General features: G+C 36.3%; 1 protein-coding gene across 1 annotated transcript; it reads right to left on the bottom strand.

The window, feature by feature from the left end:
- Window positions 1-1,624: 1,624 nt before the first annotated feature.
- On the bottom strand, window positions 1,625-20,922 carry FAM241A (family with sequence similarity 241 member A). The gene is made up of 2 exons (XM_077754999.1): window positions 20,872-20,922; window positions 1,625-3,653 (listed from the first exon to the last, which is right to left on the bottom strand). Exons 1-2 carry the CDS (start codon window positions 20,887-20,889, stop codon window positions 3,408-3,410), a joined length of 264 nt encoding a protein of 87 aa, XP_077611125.1. The 5' UTR covers window positions 20,890-20,922; the 3' UTR covers window positions 1,625-3,407.
- Between the last annotated feature and the right edge of the window lie 851 nt (window positions 20,923-21,773).

Genomic DNA, 21,773 nt, shown 5'->3' with positions numbered 1-21,773 from the left:
ATAAATAAGTACAAATGTTGGGCAAGCAATTAAACATATGGATTTTATAGTCTGTACAGTGCTCTGAACTGGAGATACAGAATGAAGAGCTGTTAGTATGAAATGGTAACTGATGCCATGGGAGTGGTGACATTGTCCAAGGTAACGTGTAAGGTGATGAGAAAACAGGCTGTGTTCTCCTTATATTCTCCTTGGCCAAGTCTATTACCAGAAGTATTAACAGGTATGAAACTCTTAGATTTTTTTTTTTTTGTCTCTTTTACCTTGTGAAGCCATGAATTGATAATAAAAAACATTTAAAATGACCTGAAATTAATAAACATTTGTAAAATAACTGTTAAATATAATCTCCTGAAAATCAAATAGCCCTTGATTGTTCAATATCTTGTTTTAACTATTTTGAGCTTTCTACTTGCAAGGATTCTTTACTTATGCTGTAATTTGCCTCCATCAGTTCTATAACTATTTCCTCAGCAATTTGGATAGCCTTTAATGTTCATGCAGCTCAGTAATAACCTGGAGAGATTTTCTCTGATCAAAACACATATAGTTGTGTTGGTCAGAAGACAACCATAATTCATAATTCCCACATGGAAAAGATCCAAATACGGTTTTACACTGGTTGATGGGGATTTGCTCAACATGCTTCCTTTTGTATCTATAGAAGTCAAAACAGGTCTGTGACCTCTAGAGTGGCTAATAGGTGTCATACTGATATATGTTTAATAACTGGCTTGCCAGGAAAAAAAAAAAGAGCCTTGATTTGTTGTGTTTGCCAATTTTTATAGTGTAAATACTCCCCCCACAGACAATTTAAAGCTACCAACTGGTGTTACTGAAGGCAAACTAGGGCGAAACTGTACACAATTGTCTCTTGCAAGTTAGTGCAAGTTGGATCCAGACCCTACTGGACTAAGTGTGATTGGCTGGCAGCCAGGAATGGGAAGATACCTTGCGAATCATAGCTTAAGATACGAGGAAACTGAATTCTACAAAATACTGAGTTTCCACTTTAAGGAAAATTGACTTATTCATGTGTAGCCAGTTTATTTGTAGATCTTGACCTTGTCCCTTGGAATTGAGACCTGTGGTATGAATGATGTACACATGAGTAATCCAATAACCTTAGCATTGTAACTTCTATGTCTGTATTCATAAGGAGTAACAGTTTCTTAAATTGGCTTGTGTCTGAGATTGAAATGATTGAGAATCATTTTTCATCCAATTCCTTAAAAAGAAATAACCAGTTTCTTTCCATTTCAGGATATAAGTATTAACTATATTCTATTATATTTCATAAAAGAAAATATATTATTTCCATCAAACAAGCAAAGTCTGTTTTTTCCCTAACAAAGCAAACAATATGATGGTATACTGTTATAACCAATGAAAAATGCAGGAAGAAAAGCAAAATATCTCATTTCTTTATGTAATTTAATATGTACCCTATTAACAGCAGTGTATAGATACATAGTATTGACAGTATACTAAATAATTACTATTCAAAGTTACTTTTAAAATATTTTCAAAATTAGCACTAGTGGAACCAGAGCTGTTATTATACATACTGTGTCTTTTTTATATTCCAAAGGAAAATTAAAATTCTTGGTAGCATTAGGAAATGTACTTTTTAATATTTAATGCAGATATACAAAATCTCATGATTTCTATTAAAAACCTCACAATTCTACTGTGAACAAATGAAGACACCTTTTCAAATAACTTGCACTTAAGCCAAATTCATAAAGGTTACTATAAAAATATTTCAAACCCAATAAAAACACAATGATACAGTACAAAATCTTTCCTTTTTTGTCAAACTTTAAAAGGTCTATATTTATACAAATACACAATATTTTTTTAGTGTCCTCAGATTGATATTTTTGTTCAGGATTATCTGATTTTAGAAATCTAAGTTGAATATTTTTCATCAGTTTTATGCTTCAGCATGGAAGACACTGAGACCTTATAGAATAAATTTTTAAAACAGGATTGGGTAAAAACTTTACAAAGCAGAATATTAAACACTTTATACACTTGTTACTACCCTGCCAAAGATAAAAATATCCCATTGTCCCATTTTCCTCATATTTAGCTTGAATTTTTAGATAATTATCTTTAGTACCCTTCCTTTATGTATATAGAATGTCTTTGAGAAGAAAATGTACAGATTTTAGGTTCTTTAACAAAATCCAAAATATCACTAAGCCATTTTCTATTTTTAAAGGTTATTTAAAGATATGCTTATTTCAATATAAAGCCCCAAAGTACTGAATTAAAACACACTAATAACATGGCTGGCCAATTACTGACTTGGCTTTAGCCTTAGAGGAATATTATTACAATTCACTGTTAAATTCCAAATTTAAGCATTTGGTTTTATACTGTAATACTGTACCTTTACAATACAAATATCAAAGAAAACTGATTTTTTTTCCCTTCAAGGCATAGTAAAAAATTTCAGCCATAATATAAATCAATTTTGGGGGAAAAATCCATGCCAAAATAGGAAATAGATTTTTTAAATCTTAGAACAACTGTTATAAAAGAACTATAAAATGTAAATTTCTGGAAAAAATACATGGAAAATGTCTCTCTAGGAAAAAAAATATGCAACTTGTTAGATACAAGAAAATATAGCATTACCATGGGGTGCAGCCAGCAATGGACATGGCTTATGAGACTTAAAAAATTCACAAAAGGTAATTAGCACCAAAATTGTCTAAAACTTCAAATGATATGCTGAAGTGATTCCAGACCCAGTGTTACATTATAAAAAAGTTACATTGAACTTGGGAAGTTTCACCAGCCATAATAAATATATTCTTTTCAGTCTTTAGAAAATGTGCTAATTTACTGATTTTTATCCTGATTTTAAGGTAGTGTGTAGTAATTATCATTTATATTAGTTTGGTCTGAGCAGGAGCAATAGATATCCAAATTATTTCCCAAATTATATGGGGTTATTTGGTGGGTATGGGTGGGGACAGTCTCCCGTTCAAACATTTTTAGCTCCTTGTTTCATCCTTTTTTATTATAAAATGCTTTATTGGAATTCTTTGCAGGACCTATATTGTCTGATTCGAATTCCATAGTCAAGTATTTTCCCTGCTCACTTTTTGGTGGTGTTAAGATTTGGCATGGGAATAGGGAGGGGTGTTTAAAAGTGGGCACAGATCACAGTAGTAAAACTAGACTTTTGAATAAGCTACAAAATGTATATTCAACCCTGCTATAATTAAGAGTTGAGTTTAATTTTAAACAACATCCACTAATAAATTTAATTACAAAACAGCACATAATTTGAAACAAGGCAAATTTTTCGGCTTTCATGTAGTGAAATCTATAACTTCACCAATTACATATCTGGCTATCAAATGTCAAACAACAGCTTATTTAGCCATATTTTACTGTTGCACATAAATAATGACAAGGCAAAGAACAGCAACTAGTCCAAGGGCTTGTAGACCAAGGAACCACAGCATAATCCAAAAGAAAATGACTATTACTGGTTCCACAATTCGTTCTCCAAAATACATCCTTGTGAAGCCCATGTTGATGAGGCTTTTGTTCAGTTCACCAAAAAGTGTTCCCATCTTTTTGTAGTCATCTTCAACAGGCTCGCCAGTGTGGTTTTGTGATTCTTCAATATCCTTTAAAAAAAAAACAACAAAAAAACCACAAAACATAAAATGAGAAATAGATGAAGTTCCTTTAAAAAAAATTTTCTTTTTTTAGAGATAGAGTGAGTATGAGCGAGTTGGGGAGAAGGGCAGAGAAAGAGAGAGAATATCAAGCAGGCTCCAGGCTCAGCACAGAGCCTGGCATGGGGCTTGATCCCATGACCCTGGGATCCATGACCTAAGTCTCAATCAAGAGTCAGATGCTCAGCTGACTGAGACACCCAGGTGCCCATAGATGAAGGTCCTTAAGAATAATGACTCCCAGTAATAATCATTCTCCCAAACTACTGGGCATTCTTCTGATAATCATTCAGTAAATATTTGGGAGGATTCCTTTTGATTGACATATAGAACAACTGGAACTGTACCCACTATCAAGAATATGGAAATCATTAATTTATTGATTTCTGTAGAATCAACATTGGACCCTCAACTACCAGAACACTGATTTATAAGATTAAGGAGGGAGCTGATTCATTTCCATTCATTTTCTAGTTTCCGGGCATTATAAAAGACAGGTGCTTCAATGAGGAATCATGTTCGTACTGCTTTATCATTTGCCATGATTTCAAAATAACCTTTCTACCAAATTGCCTGTTTTGAGGCAGGGCTCCAGATTGCTCTGCCGTGTGCAGGTAAGTTGTTTAGTCCATTCCCTTGACACTAAGACTTTAAGGAACTAAGGCGCAGCTGCAAGTCTTGAAAGCAAGTCTTACTACTACTATTCTATCGAGCAATCCTCAGCCATTACTGCTGTGATCTTTCAGTCTCAGCCCTAGCTAAGGAGACCTCAGTGTAGAGCCTTGCATAGTTTCTTGCCTAAATTCTACGAATGTCTTAAATGCCTCTTATTAATCCCCTCAGGAGAGACAAAGTTTTCAAATAGGAATAATTTTGTACAAGAAGTCCAAAAGTCCACCTAGAAGTCAATGCCCAAGAAAATGTCCATGTGTACCCTATATACAGGCCAAAAACTGTTTAATATTTTCAAAAAATGGTTACTACTTCTATTACCTCTCAGTCTTATAATTTAGGTCTTCGTGCCAGTTATTGAGCTACCTGCTCTCAGCTTAAAACCAATCATTGGAATTCCACAAACATTTTTGGCACCTTGTTAGTCTCTGCCAATAGAGGTATTAATGGGACATTGCACAGCTGAAGTAAGGAGGGATTTGCTCTTGTTTGCTTCTGATGGGTTTGGTAGTGCTGTCTGTTTTGCTCTAGCAACAGTGTTTCACTCTGGTAATAGTAGTTTCTTCCAGAAGAAGCCACTGATTTCAAAATTTGGGAATTTCCCAACACTTGCAGAATTAATCTCAATGTGCCTTCTTGAGACACTAGATCAAACTTATGGATGCCTATTCCTCAGATATCCCATTGGTGGGTCAATAGGGTCCCTCCTCTGAGTGCACAGACACCACTACCAGGCAAACAGTGATGGGTTCTTGAAAGTCTGAATTTCAGTTCCACTGGGCCTTTCCCTAATCTTCTCAGTTTTAGTAATTTCACCTCTTTTCTTTACTGCCCCAAGCCTTTGGAGTGCTGGCTGTTGTCTGCTCCATGATTTTTAAATTTTAGCATACTTGATAATCCGCTGGAGGGCTTGTTAAAGCGCAGATTGTTGGGCATATCACCAGGGGCCAGAGCTTGGATTCTGAGAACTTGCATTCCTGACAAGTTTCCTGTTAATGCTTATGATGCTCGTCTGTTGGCCATCATCTGAGAAAATCACTGCCTTATTGTTCTCTTTTGGCTCTTCTATTCTTCAATGCCCAATTAACAGTTCTTTAAGTTAAATTATCTTTGTTAAAATCACGGATATAATTTCTCCTCACTAGACACTAATACAGTCACAAAAGAAAAACTATTTCATGTAGGTGACATAGTTGTCATCATAATTTATTAAATGTAATTGCATTTAGGAGTCATGATTGAAATCAATAATTATTTACTGAATACCTATTAGCTCATAGTAGGTACAAGATGGAGAAATATTTATATAACAAAAAGTTTGAAATAATAAAAAGTAAATATTAAATACCATTAAGTATGCTGTCTATGCCAGAGGAAAGTAAACTTAAAAGACAAAAGTCATCTGCCAAAAAGAGCCAATGAATTTGAGAAAGTTTTGAGGCACTCTTCAAATATACGACTCCAACTTAGATTCCTTTAGTAGAAACCAAAGCTTGATCATTTCAGTCATCAACATATAAATAAAAATATTTTTTATTAAGAAATGCTTTATTATGAAGTCTATATATACTATTTAAAGTATATACTTAAGAGGTATGTCATGCTCCGCACTGAGTGTGGAGCCTCCTGGTTGAGATTCTCTCTCCCTCTCTCATCTCTCTCCCTCCCTCCCTCCCTCTGCCCTTCTCTCCTGGTTGCACACTCTCTATCTCTAAAGCATAAAAACATTTTTTTTTAAATTTAAATAAATAAGTTACATATTTAAGGAAAGAGGGAGTGATAAAAATCTAATTTTTATTTGCAATAGCAGAGAAAGTGACTTTAAGGTGACCATTCCCTAGATGGCAGTAATTTATGTAGAACACAGAGTGTCATTGATGAAGTAGTAGTAGAAAAGTGAGACTTATTGGGGCATCATTATTAAGTCTATATTTTAAAATTAAGCCATTTATTTTTAAATTATATTTACATGTAATTTAAAAATCCATTTTTAAAAAATGTTTATTTATTTATTTATTTTGAGAAAGAGAAAGCACGAGTTGGGGAGAGGCAGAGAGAGAGAGGGAGAAGGAGGATCTTAAGCAGGCTTGTGCGCTGCCTGATGGGAAGCTCGAACTCACACACAATGAGATCACGGCCTGAGCTGAAATCAAGAGTTGGACGTTCTACTGACTGAGCCACCCAGGTGCCCCCAAAATCAGTTTTGGACTTTCATTTCTATCAAAAAAAGAGTGGGAAAAACAAAATATGTGGAGACATCTAGGGAGTTCAAATCCGGGCTCCAACACCTAAACTGAATGACCTTGACCAAATCACTTTCGTGAGCTTCAGATTTCTAATCCATAAAATGGATAATCCCCTTGGATACTGATAATTTTCTCTTGAATTATAATTTATTTGTTAACCTTTCCTTATTTTTTTGTGTTTGATTTCTAAATTAGTTTTTTCTTCACTGATGTGCTGAGACTAGGTAAATTTTATATTTCTCAGCTTCTCATATTGTTTTGTGTTCCGTAAATAATATACTACATTATAAAAGAAAAAAAAAAGTCTTATTCTTGCCCGAGATCAAGCTCTTCTTATATTTAGGACACTACTTGAAGACTACTTGATTTAGTTTATAATTTTTCTGGTCCCCCACTTCTCTCTACTCTTCCAGTGTCTTGCATTGTTGACAGCATTTCTGACCTCTTTTTCACTTTCTATTAAAGTTTTTTGTTTTCTTTTTTACTTTTTCCAATTTCTTTTAATCTATGAACTCATTGTACTTTGGGGTTTTCTGTGGTTACTGAAGATTTTTAAGATTTTTTTTTTCAGTATTTTTGTGGTTGTAGTACAAAGAAAATACCCTAATCTGGTATGGTTCCTTCTGAAGATTTACCTTAAAATTTTCTACACACTGCTTGTGGGTTTTTCAGGGAAGAAGTAGGTGTTGCAAGACTTAAATCAAAATAAGGAATTAGTTAACTCCTAGAGGTCAGATGGGGAGGCAGCCCTGGATCACATCAGCTCAGAATACCTGCTGAGATTGAGACAGGAAGTGAAAGATCCAGTAAGGACTGGGCTGGGCAAGATGCGGCTGCTGCAGCCTGCTTCTGTTTTTGATATGAAAAACTTCAAGCACACACAAAATTAGAGAAAAATAGTATGATGATCTCCTATACACCTATAGCTAGAATCAATAATTACTAAAAATTTGCCACTTTACTGCAGCACCTCTTAACCTGGGCAGTCTAAAGTAGAGAAAAAATGAAAATCATTAGAAGAATCCTTAAAAGTGGCATATCTTCACAAATGAAGTTCTGTGAAAACATCCAAGATACTCAGCAGTGAATCAGATGGGTTTCCAACAATCCTAAATGAAAGGCATTTAAGAAGGTGGAAAATAAGCTACATATATGTGTATATATATATATGTATATAACATATATATGTATGTATTTTTTTTTTTTTTTTGAGAGAGAGTGCATACACATGCAGGGGAAGGACAGAGGGAGAGGGAGAGAGAGAATCTTAATCGGGCCCACACCCAGTGAAGCCCAACCCAGGCCCCAACTTATGACCAACGACCGTGAGATCCTGAGTTGAAATCAAGTCAGAGGCTCAACTGATTGAGCCACCTAGGCACCTCTGCAGCATTCTTAAATCAGTGAGATTATAGTCAATCTCATTACAGTATTTTCTGTATCCAGAAGATCCATCCCAAATAGCACAATTCTAAAAGGTACAAACATTCATGTGCTGGTAAATGTTTAACAGTAGGCTTGTGGGGGGTGGGAATTGGGGTGGGTGAATTTCTAATTTGAATTGTTTGCCAGTTCTGTAGTGTTTTCCAGTTTCTGTAGCTAGTCCTCCTGCTGTGGTTACCTTCAAGCTGCTTAACAACTAGCTTGCAAGGTTTCTGAAAATTTAACAATTGGCTCTTGAGGTCTGGAGGAGCTGCCATCAGTAGTCCACTATAGGTACAGTAGTTGAGATAAAGACCTGCATGGTTATAATTGATTAGTTTCATCTTTCCCTTCTTTCCATCAATTAGTGGATTTAATGAGTGTTTTTTTTTTAATTTACAAAACTGATAAGTTGGGATAGTTAAACAGAATTACTACAATACATTAAAATTGGGAAAACTGTATTAAGAAAAAAGTATAGTATGATTTGAGTGGTGGATATGCTAGATAAAATGAAATACATATGGGCTACGAAACCACCACAACAAGTAACAGAATTTTGCTTTTTCTGGTCTCATGCAGATATCAAAAATAAATTCAATTCAATAATTTTTATAGATTCTTATTTACAATAGAACTTAAACCATCTGGATGATTTGTGAGGAAGTAGTGCTCCTTCAGCCTAGCTCTATGAATGACACCACCATCCATATGCCAGATCCAAAGGCCAGAAACCTGAGGCATTTATGACTCCTCCATCTTCCCTCCCTGCTAAGTCCAGCTCATCAACACATACCCTCTTTATTTTACCTTTTAAATCCTTCCTTATTGTGTATATTGCCATTCCATCTGCTGCCGTAATCCCAAAATAATCTGCTAACGTCTCTTGCCTTGATTATTCTGAGTTTCCTAACTGCTCTTGCACATATTCTTTAGCTCCCCTATAACCTATTTACCATACCACACCAAAGAGATCCTTTTACATTGCAAATGCAATCACTCCACCTCTATCCTGCTTCTAAGATAAAGGCTAATGTTTTAACATGACTTACAAGGCGCTGCTTAGCTTGGCTTCTCTCTGGGTCTCTGGCCCCATCCTGTCATCAGTCTCCTGTCTTTCTCTGTTTCAACCACATGGGTCTTTAACTTCTTGAAAAGGCTATGCTTTTATTTAATTTTTTTTAAATGTTTATTTCTTTTTNCAGAATCCAAAGCAGGCTCTAGGCTCTGAGCTGTCACACAGAGCCTGATGCTGGTCTCGAACCCATGAACCGTGAGATCATGACCTGATCAGAAGTTGGACACTTAACCAACTGAGCCACCCAGGTGCCCCTAAAAAGGCTATGCTGCTGCCTGTCACAGATTTGTACTTGCTGTTTTCTTTGCCTGCCACACTCTTTCCTCCCTTCCTTGCTCAGTTAATGCCTGCTCATTTAGTCTCAGCTTAAGCTTCAACTCAGTTTCTCTTTCAGTGTTCTTAATGCTCTTTCAATGTATTCTGAATCAGTGGAAATGTGTGTGTGTGTGTGATTGTTTGCTGAATGTCTCGATCACTGTGCATGAGGATAGGGACAGTATCTGTTTTTGCTGACCACTGATATCCTCTAATATTAATACACAGCAGGGGCTGTCTTGGGAATAGCAGCACATAGAAGGAGCTCAATGCATATTTGTTGAATAAATGGAGAAAACTGATCATGTGTCTGGCAAGCATTAAAGCAATATCTTGATAGATTTTCTACCTTGCTTACTTCTTGCCAGATAAAAAATGGTCTTTATTTTCCAAAGTATTTTTATTATATTAATTTCAAAGCAATGTATAGATTTTAATGGGGTATTTCTGTTTTGAATATTATTAAGCATCCTCTTTCTTCTTAGAGCCTTATTCCAGCCCATATTCCTCAGATGAGGCATACCCCATGTCCAGCTCCAGAGATGACAAGTCTAAGAATAATAAGCTTCCCTCTACCCATAGCTGGCTTTGGAAAGAGCATATGATCCACTTTGAAACAACGACTTTTGTGGGTATTCTTGGAAAAATCTCCCTAGCTCTTCTGACACAACTTTGGAAAATGATCCTTATTTTCTATTTGTCCACATATAAAGATAATTTATTGTGTTTGGATTAGTTTTCTATTGCTGCTATAAGAAATTGCTATAAACTTAGTGGCTTAAAACAACACAAATGTATCATTTTATAGTTCTGTAGGTTAATCTCAGCAGGACTGCGTTTCTTTCTGGAGGCTCCAGGAGAGAATCTAGTTGCCTACCTTTACCAGCTCCTAAAGGCTGTCCATAGTCCTTGCATGGCCCCCTCCCTGCATCTTCAAAGCTAGCAATGCTGCAGCTCTTCTGACCATTCTTCTGTAGTCAACTCTTCTCTCTGATCTCAGCAGGGAAAGGTTCTCTGCTTCTAAGGACCCATGTGATTAGGTCTAGCCCAATAGGAAAATCTGGGATAATCTCCCCATCTCAATGTCCTTAAATTTAATCACACCTGCAAAATCTCTTTTTCCATGTGAGGTATCATATTCACAAATTTTAAGAATTAAGATTTGGACATCTTTGAGGAGGCATTATTCTGCTTACCAGAATATTTTATTATAAAATTATTTCTTTATATATCTATTTCTTGTCTCTAGCTTTGATAGGAAAGGCAAGGCCATTAAGGACAAGAACCACGTCTTATACATTTTTACATTTGTACTTAGTATATTGTATTGTGCCTGGCCTAAATAAATTCTAGACTAGATTACAAGATATAGTAGCTGCTAGCTAAAATTTATATGCTTAACTCAATTTCTAAACCACTGTATTTTAATAGTAGAGAGCAGTATAAACAGATGAGTTCTTGAGTCCTCAACTTCCTCTCACATGTTTATAGTATTCAGAGTAATAGTAGTAGTGGCAGTATTATTAATGGTATAGAAAAGCTAACACTGAGTGCCCTTTATGTGCCAGGCACTGTGCTTTACAAGTATTATCTTGTTTGATCTTTCTACAAGCTGTGGAGGCATCATTATTTTCCCTCATTTGCAGGTAAGGAAACTAAATTTCACAGGCATTAAATGTCTGCCATTGACTTATTCTTAGTGAATGAAGGAGCTGTGATATGAATCCAGATGCTCTTACTCCATTAAGAGTAATTAATTCCTATACTATACTTCCTCACCATTAATCCCTTATTATACTCCCACCAGTTATTATTATATTATTAATAGCCAGCATCTGTCTAATGCTGCTTATTTTTCAGAGACATTTTACATATATGAAGCCTGAAAAGAGAAAAGCCTTTTTTCATAGAATGAGTACGTTTAACAAAGTGAAAGGAACACCAGCATCTTTTTTGGCTTTACATCTTTTCTCACAGTTTACAGCATACTGAAAGTGAGTTTACCAAGCAAAGAATTACTCAAATTCTTATTTTTATCATACATAAAAATTTAAACGAGGCAAAGCTATTTGCAACAGCTCAGTGGATTTTTCATAGCCCTTTCAGTATTGACTAGAATTCAGATTCAAATGTGGAAACAAAGCTCTCAGCCTTAGCACCATCTTCTTGGAAACCTCCACACTGAGAGAGCCAAGTGGAGGAAGAAGCGAATGCACAGGCTGAAGCATAAAAGGAGAAAGATGAGGCAGAGGTCCAAGTAAGCCACTAGCTTGTGCACCCAGGAACACAGGAGCAGAAATAAGGAAAGCCAGAGGCCAGATACCCTGGTACCAAGTTTTGGACTGCACACCTACTTTCTAGAGCTTGATTCAATGGATCTAGACCCTGCATGCCACTGACTGTAATTACCACCTTAGAGAGACCTGCCTTGCTCGTACCAAAACAGTCTCTTTTTGTGCTTTGCCCTGGACATGTCTGTGACTTTCAGGACTAATTTTGTTTACATTTGTGGCTGAATGTAACAGATGTACAATAAATCATCTCTTCTGCTGTCTTGGCTGAAGAAAACAAACAAGCAGAAAAACGAATGTGGAAAAGAGATTCTAAGCAAGAATGCAGAGATATACTTGGCAGAATTGCAATAAGGCAGCAACAGCAACAACAAAACCCCTCCAAACAAAACACTTCATACATAAAATGGTACACCAGGGCAGAAATTCAGACGATGCTTTTCCCTCTCTTTTAACATTAGTCACTTTGTGTATTTGGCAAATTTTTTCTTTGTATGTGAGGTCCTGATGAAAGAAGATTTCGCAAAAGTGCATTTTCCTTCATGATCATACAAAAGTACTGTGATATGCCTGCTGAAGTGTTTTTTTTTTTTTTTACCAAAATAGTGATATTATTATTTTTTTGTTCATGACTTACAATGTACATAAAAATAAAAAAGGTGTGGGGCTCCTGGGTGGCACAATTGGTTAAATGTCCAATGCTTGATCTTGGCTCAGGTCATGATCTCCCTGTTTGTGGCCTCGAGCCCCACAATAGGCTCTGTGCTGATGGTGTGCAGCCTGCTTGAGATTCTCTCCTTCTCTCCACCCCTCCCCCACTTGTTTGCACACGCGCGGTCTCTCATTCTCAAAATAGATAAACTCAAAAAACATAATGAGGTGTTATAATTGATTCAAGACCTTCTTAAAACATATACAGAACCAATGATGGGAAATTAAACGTGAACCTTTACTTAATCATAGGATTTTTTTTTAAGTTTATTTATTTTGAGAGACAGAGACAGAGACAGAGAGAGAGAGAGAGATAGAGAGAGAGAGGGAAAGCATGAGCTGGGCAGAGAGAGGAGAGAGAATTCCAAGCAGGCCCCGCCCTGGCAGTGAGGAGCCCCACATGGGGCTCAAACCCATGAACTGTGAGATGACTTAAGTTGAAAGCAAGAGTCGGTCATTCAGCCAATTGAGCCACCCAGTGCCCCAAATCATAAGAGGTTTAAGAGGTAAGTATCCTTAAAGACAAATAAATCGAAATCTCCTACTTTAGGAAGAAGGAATATGAGGTTAAGTCATCAGCTTACTAATAATAATACAGGCTTTGGAAGCAAACAGAACAGATTCAAATGTTGCTCTGCACACATTCAAGGCAAATTACTTAATCACTGACCCTCAGTTTCCCCATGTATAAAAGGAACATAATAATACTTACCTTATAGTATTGATAATAAAATGAAGAATAATAATAAATGGGTAAATAATAATAAATGGATAAGAAACTTTTAAGATATATATACTAATCACTCAGTATATGGTAACTATTATTATTATTATTATGTTTTTGGTAGATTTATATCTTGTAATTTTTTACTTTTCTTTCTATTGTACCATGTTCCTTGAGATAATTAATACCTTACTGATCATCTTTCTCATGATAATTAAATTCAGTTTTATTTTTCTTCCACTGTTATGACAGTTTAATTATATACAAGCTGAGGTGGGAGTTTTCTATGGAACATCTTGACCGATGGAAGAATCTGTGCATATTAGTACGGCGGGACCTCTGTTTATTCACTTTAAGAAGCGCACAGGCTACATTCTATAAACAGGCTTTTGCTGAGTGGGTGACAATTTATAATTCACTTTCAACTGTTTTCCTGTTTGAAGTATCACATTTGTATTACTGCACAGTATTAGAAATCTGCTATTCTTGCCCGTCTGGTATTTATTACATGCTTTTTCTAGTAGCAGCCCCTTGACTTAACTATGGAATAAATATCCCTCATCCACTCTTAGTCCCTGTGTTTGGTTGAAGATGTCCGCAATCTCCAGGTCTAGGCAGGGCAATCAGAATATTCCATTTCCTTGGACATAATGATTAATTAAGGGATAAGCATGTAACTCAAAATAGGCCAATGGAACAATTCTACCTAAGACTTTTGCTGCAACTCTTAAAAAAGAGACACTTTTTAAACCAATCTGCTATTGGTTAGTTGATAAGACACAGGGCATCTTATTACCATGAGGGGAAAACCTGCTATAAATGAAGCCAAAAAATGATATTGCCAATATGGTTTCAATACTTGAATACACCTAGTGTATCTACTTCTCATCTTTTTAATTACATGAGCCAATATATTCCTATAATGGAAAACCCAGTAGAAGTTGATTTTTTTTTCACTTGGAACCAAGAATTTTGACTATAGATGATGATGATGATGACAATGATAAAAATAATAGATACTATTAATTCAACATGTACTACATGCTAGATATTGTGTTAAGCACTTTACATTCATTATGGCACTTAATCTCCATTTTTTATAGTAAGTATTGATAGTTAATTCCAAAGCTTGTATTCTTTGCTATAGTGCTCAGCCATTTCGTCATTAACTTGGATTTACTGTTACTAGTAATAACTAACATGGCAAATGCATTAATAATGCTAAAAACAGCAATTAATGGTGGTTATCCAAGTAGAAATGTTTAGATATAACTTTATAAGTGTTGTTTTTAAAAACTGCATAAGAACAAATGGATAAATGGTTATTGAATGCATTCAGACAGCACAAGAGAATACAGTGTAAAAACTGAAAGACTGATTTCTCCTTGTATTTTTGGTTGGCCTTCCCTAGCTATCAAGAAGGGTCAGCCTCAATAATGTAAACCCAAGGCAATCATAACTAGGCAGATAAAGTTATACATCTCAAGATGCATACCAAGCAGGAAGAAAATAATTTTTAGATAGCACATCCTGGTCTGTAAATTGAGGTTTATTGAATGGATGAAAGAACTAATGAATGAATGAATAATTCGTAAGTCTTCTTACTGCAACCTCTTTTCCTTTTAACTTGTTTATTCAACTACTCACACTGAGTGTTTCCAAACACACTGGGCTTCTAGTCCACTGATGTCCAAATTCTCTCAATCCTCTAGCCCAGCCTGTTCCTTTCTTTATCCTCGTTCAGCTTGAGATTTATGGTCCAGAATTTCAATAACATTTTAAACTTTGCTGTTTCATTGGGCAAAACCTTAATTTTAGAGGAGCTTAATTTTTTTCTTGGCCTGTACCTGAGGGTGCTAGAGAAAGTCATACCATTGGGTATACTGGTACCACTAGTTTCTGACCATTAATCCCCAACAAGATCTTCAAATACTCTGCATTCCTACTTCATTTCTCTGCTTGGCTCATTTTTTTTCTGTTCTCGCCACAGGCTATTTCAAACCTTTTCTTTCTTTCAAACCTCCTGCTCCTCTATTTTCCTATCCCCCTCTGTCAATTTATCTGACTTCCTACTTCTCAGGGAAAAGAGAAGTAGTCAGGAAAGAGCTTCCTTAACTCTGTGATACTAAATGTAACAGCTACTTAAATTTATGCCCCTCTTCCCCCATTCTCTTTTGTTACTCATATAGAAATGAGGAAGTGTTCCTTCTTCTATGTCTAATTCCTTTTACCTAGTGTAGGGTCTTTTCCTAGCTTAGATTATCCCTCTTCCATTATCCTTTGTCTCATATACATTTAATCTCCCCCTTTCAACTGGCTCTTCATCACTGTACATTCTAAGATCTTAAGCCCCTAATAAAAGACTCCCTCCATACCACATCCCCTATTAATTCTGCCTTGTCTTTTCTTCTCTTTCATAGCCCAACTGTTTGAAACAATTCACTTGGCTTGTTCCAGTGTTTTGATGGTTGTCAAGAACTATAAGAGACTGACATTTTGTCCTGCCTACAAGTTGACAAATTAGCCTATCACAGTTTCATGGATGCTGGCAGAAGACATAAAACTTTAGGTAAGAGGCAAAAGACTTTATTTTTCAGGCCACAGGAAGTAGCATGAGTTTCACGTTGATGCTGGTTCCCCTTTCCTCCTAAGTACCACAGGGTGATACACAGTGGCACAGGTAGATGCTGCAGGCGGTGGGTTTGTATCACAGCTGAGGAACTCTGAAGTTCAAGAACTCTAATCTTTTATTTTGGGCTATAGGCAAACCTGCCTAACCTTTGTCCCAGAGGGAGCCATTATCTTTATTATACTGGACAGCAAACAAATTTGCTTTCTGTTCCAGAAAGAGACAGTATCCCTATCTTCCAAGTCTATTCACTTAACAACAATTATCCTTGAAAGAGCAGTCCAAAGAAAAAGTTTTAGTACAAGAGATCCCTGGAGAATGACTCCATGCATTCTCACAGTCTGGCCTCTGTCCCTATTACGCCACCAAAACGACTCTTGAAAAGATTGCCAATAAACTCTTATCAATAAGTCAAATAGACACAATTTTCAGTTCTCATTTATTCCACTCCTAGGGTAGCCTTCACAATCACTTTTTCTCTTCTTTTCCATTTTAGGACATCGTATTCTCCTGGTTCTACTTTAATGCCTCTGGCTATACCTTCTCAGTCTCTTTTGTAAGTTCATCATCCTCAGCCCAGCTATTAAATTTTGGTCCCTAACCTCTTGTCCTAAGTCCTCATCTTTCTTCGCTGCATGTTTTATTTCTCCCAAATAAGCACACCCAAACCTTACAGTTATATTTACTACAAACAAATCAGTTATTTAGCACATTAGAGCCATATATTCAATTGCCTTCTTGAAGTTTACACTTGAATACTTTGAATATACTTCAACACTCAACACATACAAGGCCAAACCCACAATTTCCCTCCTCAAAACTGATCTTCATTCACTGAACAGCCTGTTAGGAATGAAATCCATCCTTAATTTCTACAAGCCAGAAACCTAGGAATGATCTGCAAAAATTTTTCCTCATTTCCTACATCCAATTCATCAGTATGTCCTCCTGATTTTGATGTGTAAATCCTAAATATCTCCCTAATCTACCTAATTCTTCCTACATGATTCTACTTGCTTTTCTCACTCAGCCTCATCTTATACTTTGTTCCCTCTTTTACTTTCTTTACTTTCTCCCCTCACTGTCCTAATTTGTGTCTCTCATACTCTCTTGCTTTTCTTGACTAAAGACTTTTTAAAAGTTATTTCCTCTGCCCAGTATATTCTATCTTCTTCTTTTTATCTCTTAACTGCTATTAGATCTTACGAGGTTCTACGGGGCGCCTGGGTGGCTTAGTCGGTTAAGCGTCCGACTTTCGCTTAGGTCATGATCTCGCGGTTCGTGGGTTCGAGCCCCGCGTCGGGCTCTGTGCGGACTGCCAGCTCAGAGCCTGGAGCCTGTTTCAGTCTGTGACTCCCTCTCTCTCTGACCCTCCCCTGCTCACGCTGTCTCTCTCTCTCTCCTAGAAATAAATAAAACATAAAAAAAAAAAAAAAGATCTTACGAGGTATTCTATGTAACCACTGTACTAATTTATACTACTTTCTAGCTGTCCTCTAAAACAAATTCTATTTTGGTCACAACCGTCTGTTCTCTGCATACTCCCCACTCACATTTATGCCTTAAGGTAACAAACATTGTGTTAAACATCTGCTATGCTTGTTTCCTATGTATTTCCATTTAAAATTCAAAATAACCCTATGAAGTAGGTGTAATATGATGTGTCCAAAACTACTCACTCAACTAGAGACACATAATATATATATAGTATATGGAAAAACTAAGGTTGAATTTTGGGCTGATTCCAGAACTATGGCACTATACCAGTCAGGTAACACTATTCCCATTTGATTTATTTATTTTTAATTTTTTATTATTTTTATTATTATTTTATTTTGTATTTTTTATTTCTTTATATAATTTATTGTCAAATTGGTTTCTATACAACACCCAGTGCTCATCCCCACAAGTGTCCTCCTCAATGCCATCATGTACTTTCCCCTCTCTCTCATAACCCCCTCAACCCTCAGTTTGTTCTGTGTATTTAAGAGTCTCCTATGGTTTGCCTCCCTCCCTTTCTGTAACTTGTTTTTTTCCCCTTCTCCTCCTCCATGGTCTTTTGTTAAGTTTATCAAGATCCACATATGAGTGAAAACAGAAGTCTCTTCTTATGGATTTGAATTCCAATTTAGTGTCATTTCCTCACTCCAATACAAGCCCTCACAACAATACAACTGTCTCCTGCACAGATATTGTCAAGTGTACTACATTTCAATATGTTTTAAGCCCTACAATACAATTATGTACATAATGTTTTATGCAATTGCTTTTTAAATCAGTTGAGAAGATTTAATAGATATGCATTTATACTATCTTTTGGAATTATCTACATAATTACCTTTATTAATGCTCTTTGTTTTTGTGCATGTGTGGAGACATAGTACTCTCTGGTTTACATGACTTCATCCTCATAACTTCCTCTGATAGTTCTTATAAGACAGATCCACTGACAAAAAAATATCAGTTTTTGTTTATTTGGGAATGTGTTTCACTTTCATTTCTGAAAGATAGTTTTGCTGGATATAAGACTGTTCATTGACAGGTTTTTACTTTCAGCACTTTGAATGTGTTGCCCTATTGCCTTCTTTCTGATGAGAAGTCAACTATTAATTTTACTGGGGTTCCCTTGTATGTGATGAGTTATTTTCCCTTATTGTTTTCAAGATTTTTTCTTTTTGTCTTTCAACATTTTGACCATGATATGTCTGGATGAAGACTGCTTTGTGTTTATTCTATTTGGACTTCACTGAATTTCTTGGATGTGTAACTTAGTGCTTTTCATTAATTTGAAAAATTTTCGGCCATTATATCTTAGAATATTTTGCTATCTCTTTTACTCTCCTCTCTTTGTTATCCCCTTTATCTGTATTATCTGGTGTGCTTAATCATGTCCCCCAATTCTCTTAAGTTCTGCTCACTTTTTTCATTGTTTTTTTTTCCTTTCCATTCTTTTGTTTTTATAATCTCTATTGATCTATCTTCAAATTCACTGATTTTCATCTTCTTCCAGCTCAAATAATTTTCATTTGGTTTATTATACTTTTAAACCCCAGAATTTCCATTTAATTAAGAAATTTCTGGGGCGCCTGGGTGGCTTAGTCGGTTAAGCGTCTGACTTTCGCTTAGGTCATGATCTCGCGGTTCGTGGGTTCGAGCCCCGCGTCGGGCTCTGTGCTGACTGCCAGCTCGGAGCCTGGAGCCTGTTTCAGTCTGTGACTCTCTCTCTCTCTGACCCTCCCCTGCTCATGCTGTCTCTCTCTCTCTCCTAGAAATAAATAAAACATTAAAAAAAAAAAAAGAAATTTCTCTTAATATTCACTATTTGATGAGACACTGTCATTATACTTTCATTCTTTAGGCATGGTTTCCTTTGGATCTTTAAATGTATTTATAATATTGCTTTGGAGTCTTTGTCTGCTAAGTAAATCATCTGGGTACCATCAAAGGCATTTTCTATTTCCTAATTTTCCCCATGTTTATGGGTCATATCTTTTTATTTCTTTCCATGTCTCAACTACAACTATTTGTTGTAGTATCAGCATCACTAGATACTGACTCCTTACCCCACGCTGATGGTTGCTGTTGTTTGCTTGATTGTTTATTTGCTTAGTGACTTGGCTGAACTAATTTTGCAAAGTCTTTTTTCCCTGCAATGTGCAGTCTCTGATTTTCCTACTTATATTTTCCTACCATTTTCATCTTTTAGCCTCATTATTTAGGAGTTGCTCTTGGGTTATCATAAGCAAATTATTGGTTAAAGGTTGTGCTTAAGCCTCTTTTTCCAGTTGATTTTTACTCTCTACTACTGACTGTATCTACAGCTTGGTCATTGCTATCCTAGTTCAGGGATTTTACTTGTTTGCCCCACATTCAGCCAGGGCTAGTCCTTTGGAAGTACTCAGCTCCTAGGAGGGAATGGCCTTGGGCATGTGCACCATTCTCCAGACTGCCAGAAATAATCATGATATCATAGGAGCCTTACTTCCTAGGAGTTACCACTAAGTCAGAATAGCTTATTATTGTTCAATAAGTGTTTGGTCACAGGTTGTGTTGAAGCCCCTTGTTCCTCTGAGGCTTTTGCCCTGTGTTGATGGGTTTGTGTGCAGCTTGGGGAATGCTTTCAAGTCTGCCCCACATCCTGCTCTGATTGCTCCTAAGTGGGTGTAGACTTGCACACACACACTACCTTCCTGATCATCACAGTTGATTATGATGCCAGGAGGGCTCTTCTTGGCTAACTCTTTGCTTGGTTCTTTCTTTAAAACTTTTGGCTGCTCTGTTGTTTTGATGCATTATGGTGCTACCAGCCTCCTCTTAATTTCTCTTCATCAAGCTCTGAATTGTACACCTGCAGGCATGGAATTCTACACTTCTTAGTATAAATAATCAGTCCTCTCACTCAGATCTACAGAGCTCTTTACCCTTATGATCTGCCTTTACCCCTGGGCAGAACACCTGCACCAATGCACTAGAACTGGGGACAGAGACCTTCTTTTCCCAACTACAACTCTGCTCTATAAGTTGGCATGGAAGTGGGAAGCAGCTCTGGTCCTGGCTTGCTACACTTGGTGTGGCACGTCTACCCCATGGTGAGTTAGAGCAGGGTAATTAGGCTGCAGTGTTCTCAGCTTGCTCTGCTAGGATAGGGGCTAATTGTGGAAAGGGAGAATGGTCTTAGCCACACCCATATGGAATAGAATTCCATGGAGCTGGTGGTGGTGGGTGGTTGGAGATGAGAAACACCAGAGGCCAACTCCTCTATGATCAAACTGTAGCTCTAGGCTAGGAGTTAGGGAGAAGGGAAACTTCACCTTCTTCTTGGCTTCTTGGCTACACATGCTGGAGTCGGACTTGCTATAACGCAGCACTGTGAGGCGGAGGCAATGAGAGAGAGGGAGTGGATTGGGTTGTGGCTCAAATGCCACAAAAACTCACTGTTCTGGTATTCAGAAGATTTTCCTTAATGAATGTTTGTTGATTTGTTGTATGCCCATAGAATAATTCCCAAAGTCTGAATGATTGTTGTTTTTAAATAATTTTCACCAGTTAAATTGTTGTTTTTGCTGAGAGAAAAGCCACCTGAGTTCCTTGCTCCATTGTTCTAGAAGTCCTGTCTTGGTTGATTCTGGACGTTAATTCTTTCTGATGATGAAATAAGGTACAAGTCCTGTAAGAGTGAATTGGATGATCCTGAATGGTGGATAGCTAGTTTTTTGAAGAGTGTTTATTATTTTTCATATGTCTTGTCATGTCAAATTCTGAGTATAAAAGCTCAACTTTTGAGGATCTATTTCATCAAATATTTCTACTAACAGTTAAAAAAACTCTTTAGTTGTATTTAAAGTTTAAATAAATAAAAACCAATGAGTTTTTAAAAAATTTTCCTTTCTCAGTTCCCTTCACACCCAACATTAAAGAGGTAGTTTTCTTTTTTTCTTTTTTCTTTTTCCTTTTTCCTTTTTTAGTTTTGCTCAGCAGAGTCTAGCAAGTACTTTGGCTGATTTAACTCATTTTTAAAATTAAGCCCTGGGAAATTAACCAGAATTTCAAATCTCAAAATAGTCGTTTTTCCTCAGTTATTATCAATATATTAAATGCCATACCCATCTGTTTTTAAAAATAATTTTTAGCATAATTAAAATACTTTTTTTTATTAGTATTTATAACCCCCTGGAAAAGTTTGTAAAGAATGCAGAAATGTGAAAAGTAAATCAAGAATATTCTAAGCATTAAAATCATCACCTTCTTCCTACTCCCTATATTAAATTCCTGGCAGCCCAGAAAGAAAATCATCAGCAAAGAAGGAAACATACCAAATACGTATAAGAATGAATCTACCTCAAGTTATCATATATATTCAATATAACATATATATTCAAGGTAACATTTATAATTATTTTGCTGTAAAAACATTTTTATTTATAGAACCAATTCAATTCAAAAGTATGTTTCTGATGCCTATAACGTATTAGATAAATAAG

Source organism: Crocuta crocuta, unplaced genomic scaffold (genome assembly GCF_008692635.1).
Source record: "Crocuta crocuta isolate KB4526 unplaced genomic scaffold, BGI_CrCroc_1.0 scaffold52, whole genome shotgun sequence".
NCBI lineage: Eukaryota > Metazoa > Chordata > Mammalia > Carnivora > Hyaenidae > Crocuta > Crocuta crocuta.
Note: the sequence above shows the minus strand (reverse complement) of the source record. Positions and strands in the feature narration are given on the sequence as shown.